General features: G+C 39.3%; 1 protein-coding gene across 1 annotated transcript; it reads right to left on the bottom strand.

The window, feature by feature from the left end:
• Nucleotides 1–3,129: 3,129 nt before the first annotated feature.
• Nucleotides 3,130–4,164, bottom strand: LOC149528874 (uncharacterized). The gene is made up of 2 exons (XM_089808081.1): nucleotides 3,918–4,164; nucleotides 3,130–3,650 (listed from the first exon to the last, which is right to left on the bottom strand). The coding sequence occupies exons 1-2, from the start codon at nucleotides 4,162–4,164 to the stop codon at nucleotides 3,130–3,132; spliced, it is 768 nt and encodes a 255-aa protein (XP_089664207.1).
• Between the last annotated feature and the right edge of the window lie 2,714 nt (nucleotides 4,165–6,878).

Below are 6,878 nucleotides of genomic sequence, written 5' to 3'. Positions count from 1 at the left end.
AATAGGGATCGAAATTACAGACCTGTGTATGATAAGCACCAGAATCCCATAACATCTTATTATGAGATTCGTGGGTATTAAAAAACCTAATATTCTCTTCTCGTCGATTTTTGACATCCTAATCCATCATATCTATCGCACTTCCATTTGGGAAGTGATTCGAAGCTTGCCCCGAGTTACCATAATTGCGAAAAGACAAACTTCTTAATTCGTAATTACTCCACTTGTCATTTGTATGGCCACGTCTGTCTCTTATTTCCAAAACTCTAAAGTTAAATTTAGTGACAAAGTTCTCCATTTCGCCAAAATTGGCCTTACTTTTAAATTTAGTAATCGTCATTTTGAATTCTGCCGCCTTTTTCCTTGAATATCAACATCCTTAGATTTTCATTGATATCAACTAAATTTTCCCAGCACATGATTGCCCTAACGTTAAACCCCATGGCAGCCGCAACGTCTGCTACTTGATTACCCTCCTGGTAGATATGTTGCAAGTGGACCATTCTTATTTCCTCCAATATATTTTAAATATCCAAGATGATATTTCTAATCTTCCATCCCAATTTTGCCTCCCCCTTTACCCAATCGATCACCAGTTTGGAGTCCCCTTCTATAGTTAACTCTAAAATGTTTCTTTCCCTAGAGAGTTGAAGACCCCATAATAACGCCATAGCTTCAGCCACATTATTGCTACCAATCCCCACCTGGCTAGCATAAACCAATAGAACATCACCATTCATGTCTCTCAGCACACCACCAGCCACTCCCTGTCCTCCTTTCGCAGCTCCGTCAAAATTTAGTTTATATTGTGTGATGGTGGGTGGTCTCCATATTGTCTATTGTCTCCTCCTCCTAGTAGAGCTATCAAAAAGGAAGAAGTCCTCTTGACAACCCCAATTCTTAGCCACAATGCCTTCTAGTCTTCTGGGTTCCTCCTTTGGCATCTTGTATTTAGCTACTCTTATATTTTCCTTCAACAGTTTGTTCATCATTCCAAAAACCACTTCAACCGTCCTATTTTCTCCCCTAAATATCATGTTATTCCTTTCTTTCCATATGTGCCAGCATACATATGGTGGGATAAACTTCCATAAGAGGATTAGTCTTGGATGATGGAATGGGCAATCCCAATTATCCACAAACTATCCCAAGTTGTCTTTCATGACCCATACCACCCCAATCTTTCCTAAACCTTAGTCCAGATGTCAACCGCAAATTGACATTCAATGAAAAGGTGGTAAATACTTTCTTCCTTTTGTTCACAAAGGCAGCAACGGTTTGTTATGTAGAATCCTCTTTTTTTCAAATTATCGATTGTTAGGATTTTTCCATGTTGAACCGTCCACCAAAAGAAATTAATCTTAGGTATAAGGTTACTGATCCATACCTTACTCCACATAGTTGGGCATAGTTCCTTACTGAACATTAGGCTATAAGTAGATTTGACAGTGAAGTTCCCAGTCGGAGTTAAATCCCAAGCTAAAACATCTTCCTATGGCAGCATTGGGATCCTTTGTTCCTTTATTAGTTCTTCTAGTTCCTCTATGAGAATACTTATCTCCCACAGATAATCCTCCTTCAATAGCTTCTTCCATCTCCTCCCCTGATCAATGTAGTCTCCCACTCTAACCCCTATGTCCTCTTTAAGGAGTTCCTTTAAACCACTGAATTTACTTAAAGCTAGCGGTTTCCCCTCCGTCCACCTGTCTTCCCAAAACCTTATGTTGAAGCCATTGCCCATAATCCACCTCAATCCTTCTCTTAGTAGTCCTCTATTTCTAATAATGTTCTGCCAGATCTTTGAACCACTTGGGAGGTCATTATTATACAGGTTCCACCGAAAGGAGGTATTAGACAAATATTTAGCTTTCATAATATTTCCCCACCTCATGTTTCCTTCTGCCAGTCTCCATCCAATTTTGGTAAGGAGAGATTTATTAAGGTCTTTCATTCTTCTAATCCCAAGCCCCCCTTAGCTTTTGGTTTACACACCTTCTCCCAATTGACCAAATTCAATTTATTTTTCTCTTCAGTCCCTGACCACAGGAAATTCCTTTGAATTCTCTCAATTTTCTTGACCATATTAAGATTAATCTTAAATATGGATAGGAAATAAATAGGGATTCCCTGAAGGGCAGCAGCAATCAGTTGAAGTTTTCCAGCATTGTTTAATATCTTCCCTTTCCAACCTGCAAGCTTCTTTTGAATTCTCTCCACTATCAAATTCCAAAATTCATTAGACACCTCCTTGGTAGTGAGGGGGAGGCCTAAATAAGTGTCTAGGAGGCAAGCAGTTTGGCAATCCAAGATTTTCCTAATCCTTCTTTGAAGTGAAGGATCAGTGTTAAAGAAATAAATCTTGCTTTTATGGTAGTTCACCCGTTGCCCTAAGATTTCTTCATAATTATGTAAAATAATTTTCCAGGCTTCAGCTTCCATGATTGAAGATTCTCCAAATAGGAAGGTGTCATCCACAAATTGCTGAATAACCTCAACTTCAGCATTAGTGGCTGGTTTCACACCTTTAATGCAGCTCGAATCAGCTAATTTATAGAATGACCTTCCCAAGACTTTAGCACCCATGATAAATAGGTAAGGTGAGAGGGGGTTGCCCTGTCTTAAGCCTTTTCCTGTCATTATGTTACCCCATGGGGACCCATTTAGAAGGACAAAGTACTGCACTGAGCTCACCATCAACATGATCAGGTTTATAATCCTATTGTTAAATCCAATTCTTTCTAGTACATCCTGAAGGAAGTCTCACTTCACCTTATCATAAGCTTTGGAAATGTCTAACTTGAATGCCATTCTAGGTTGCCTGCTCTTTTCCATTGAATGGATAACCTCATGGGTTGAAATAGTCGCATCAAGGATCTGCCTTCCTGGCACAAACCCCTTCTGAGGACTAACAATAATTTTTTCCAATAAAGGCTTTAATCTGTTCACTAAAACCTTGGCAAAGACCTTGTAAAGAGTATTACATAGACTTATAGGTCTAAAATCATTCAAATTCAGAGGATTGGAATTTTTAGGAACAAGTGCAATAAAGGTTTTATTTATGCTCTGTAGAATTTTGCCAGTTCTGAAGAAATCCCTAGTCGCCCAAATAACTTCAGTTTTGATCACCTCCTAGAAATGTTGGAAGAAAGCAGTTAGGAAGCCATTAGGGCCCGGGGCCTTAAAAGCTTTCATTGAGAACACTGCCTTTTTCACTTCCTCTTCCGAGATCTTACCAAGGATCCAGTCATTTTCCTCTTCTCTTATACTCCTTGGGATTGAATTAATCAGACTTCTCCTGATCACCTGGTTCCCAGCAAGGTTATCTTCCTTAAGCACCTTACTGAAGTGATCAACCACAAGTCTCTCTGTGTCCTCCTGCTCTTTTAATACCCTTCCTCCTTCACTTATTTTTGAGATAGTGTTTCTTCTTTTGTGGTTAGAAGCATATCTGTGGAAGAAGGTGGTATTTTTATCCCCTTCCTCCAGCCATTGGATTCTGGATCTTTGTTTCCATAAAATTTCCTCCTTTTCCAGGATCTCTTTCCACCTCCTTCTAAGTTTTTCCTCCCCCTGAATATTCTCCTCCGAGTTATTCCCTTCTGCAATAGCCCCTTGGAGTTTTTTTAGCTTTTCCTCTACTTCTCCTTTACCTTTAAATAGATCCCCAAATGAACTTTTAGCCCAAGCTCTGACATTTGTTCAAATATTATCTAGTTTTTGGGTAAGTTTGTACATTGCAGTACCCTCTATTCTTATATTTCACCACTCTTGAATCTTATCTTTGAATTTCGAATGTGATTCCCACATTATTTCATATCTGAAAGGTTTCTTTCCCCCTTTATAGCCATCCTCCCAATGGAATAAAATGGGTGAGTGGTCAGATATCGTTCTGTTGAGATTTTCCAAGTAGGAGTTGCCCATGCTATTCCAATTTCCTGATAGTAATAATCTATCCAGCCTAACTTGAATGAGATCTTCGCCTTTCCTATTATTAGTCCAGGTGTATGGGTTACCCCTCAACTCCACATTCATGAAGTCTAGCTTCCCTGTAAATTCACTTAGATCTTGCAAGCTCTCCTGACATTCTCTGTTGCCTCCCCTCTTCTCTGAATGGTAAAGAGGGGTATTGAAATCACCCATACACATCCATTTCTCCTCCATCATAGTTTCAGATATCCTTATCAAATTGTCATACATTTCCCTCCTCCCTAATCTGCTATTAGGTGCATAGATATTAATTAGTTTCTAGTTGTGACTATTCGATTGGAAATGAGTAATTATAAAGTTTTTTTCCTTCCAAATCTCATAGCCCTTCAACGAGTTTAGATTCCACATGGTAGAAATTCCCCCCAAAGCTCCATCTGAATCCCTATGTATATACCCCACCCCTAGCCAGATATAGCTGGCAATTTTATCAAAATTTGAGCTAGACATTTTTGTCTCTTTAATTAACACAGTCTATTTTTTCCTGAGATATTAGTTGCTTGAGAGCATACTGCTTCTGGGGATTATCCAATCCCCTTATATTCCATGAAAGGAGTTTCATTTCTTACCTTTTGTTACTGTCTCTAGTGTAAGTTGTTTACCACTGGCTACATCTCTAGCAGTTTGCTTTGTCCTGGTAACTCTGCTTGATGGTCTTCCTGTTGTTCCTGAAACTCCAATATCTAGTTTTCTCCCTCCCTTTTTCTTCTTTTTTTGCACTTCCCATTCCCCATTATCCTCCTAAGATGAAGAGGGGCTCATCTCCTTATCCATATTATCAATGCTTGCCATTACTCTAGCCGCTATCTCATCCTGCGAGGCCTTTACTATCCTTAGAGGGGAGAAAACTAACTCTCTTATATCACCTTCCTTAAGCTTATGGTCCCCCCCCCTGTTGTTGAGGAGCCCATGAAAGCTGGGGTTTTCCCTTTCCCCTTAGAAGGGGTTTCAAGCTTGCTCCCCCCAAACTGGATTGTTGTCAAATCTTGTGTAGTGTTGGTTCCTTCTATTTCTCCATCTTCCAAACACTCTTTTGTCGAAGACCTTGCCAAAGGTGAGCCTAGAAGGTCCTCCAAATCTCTTTTGAAAGGGTATTCCTCCTAAGCCTTCTCATCTTCCTTAGTCTCCTTACCCCTAGGACTCATATCCTACATGGAGGTCATAATGGGCAAGGTCATAGGAGGTTTTGTTACTATCTTCTCAGTCTATATAGAAGGTTCCCCAGTATTATCCATAACTATCCCTGGGGAGCACTCCTTCTATTTATCTTTTTGCATTTTAGCTTTGCAATCCACAATAAGGTGACCAAATTGCCCACATCCTTGGCAAAACAAGCCAGCATTCTCATATTCTATGGGCTGAACTCTCTCACCCCATTTAGTTTTTAAAGTGACCACAGTAGGTAGTGTTCTGTTCAGTGCTACATTCACACAGAATCTAGCATAAACAAGTCTCGATTTTTGCATTGTCACTTTGTCAGTAGTAACAAAATGACCAACAGAGTTCCCAACCCATCTTAATATCCTTTCATCCCAAAATTTCAGAGGAAGGCCAGGTAATCTTACCCAAACAGGGGCAAGTTTGTTTAGCTCCAAACTAGCATCAAAGCTCGGATGCCATCTAGTCAGGGCTAGACAGTGCTTCCCCAAAATACCAAGTCCCAGACAGAACTGTCATGAGATCTTCTTCCATGGTGAATCTAAAACAAAAAAGACCACTTGGCATGGTAGAAACACTTATAGTTCCTTTGACCTTCCATTTATGGTCCACCCATTTCCTTACTGTCTTGATAGAAGGGCAGAAAGCAACAAATCTTCCAACAACACACAGTTTGACACCAGAAGTCACATTATCCATCATGCCATCAGGGAGTGCAATCACAGGACCTTCTTGTCCATGTGTTACCGTGGGATTCTCCATGATGGGATTGGACATCTTGGAACCCACAAGCGCATTATTCCATCCCGATAGAGAACCCACATCCAACTTTTGGGCATCTCCCTGTTGACAACAGACAAAACTTCCTCCCACCTGCACAGGGATGTCCACACACGACCGTCCATCCTCCAAAGCTAGCTTGACATACCTCAACCCATCAAACACCATGGACCCACCGCCAAACAACTGGTCAACATCTCTACTCACCGCAAGCACCAGTTGCAGGTCCGCGCAAGAAGGCGAATCCGGAGGTTTAGTGCCCTCCATCATTCAAAATTCAAAAAGAAAATGGGTGGCAAAGTTGCAGAGTTGTAGAGTGCAAAGTTATTAAATGTTATTAATTAAATTATTTATGATTTAAAAGATTATTTAAATTAATAATATGATAAATATGCATGATATTTTATATGCACAAAAAGATTGGATATTTAAATACTTATTATTTTAAATAAGTATATTAGCATAACAATTTATATTAACATGTATATTCTTCCTTTATTTCTAAGCACATCCTTATAATCCAAACTAAACAAGAGAAATTGGTGGAATTGAATCATGTGGCTAAAAACTATGTGTTTTCTAATACTCTATTTATAGTCTTGTGGTATTTTTTTTTTTGATAGTTTTTCTTTGTGGGTTGTTTAGTTGGCCAATTTAGGATGTGCACTAGAGACATTTTTGAAGATTTATTTTATGATTGTTTGACTAGATGTCATGATGAATTTTATGATTTGAATTGACATTTATGTTTTATGAGCTTTTTGAGAACTTGGGTTTTGAGAACCAATGCTAGTTTTGGGTTGCCTGTTAAGGAACCGAATTTGATTAATATTATTTTTGTGGTATGGGACACTATTGTTGTAGTGCCTCTCCCATTTGACTTCTGTGAGTCATCCTTATGGATGCAACCTTGCTGATCTTTTGTTGTGATAGGATCATGATTGTGACCCTGAGTG

This window comes from Cupressus sempervirens, chromosome 11 (assembly GCF_028749045.1).
Source record: "Cupressus sempervirens isolate cs-2001-9-10 chromosome 11, ASM2874904v1, whole genome shotgun sequence".
In the NCBI taxonomy this organism is placed as follows: domain Eukaryota; kingdom Viridiplantae; phylum Streptophyta; class Pinopsida; order Cupressales; family Cupressaceae; genus Cupressus; species Cupressus sempervirens.
This window is presented reverse-complemented; position numbering and strand designations above follow the sequence as displayed.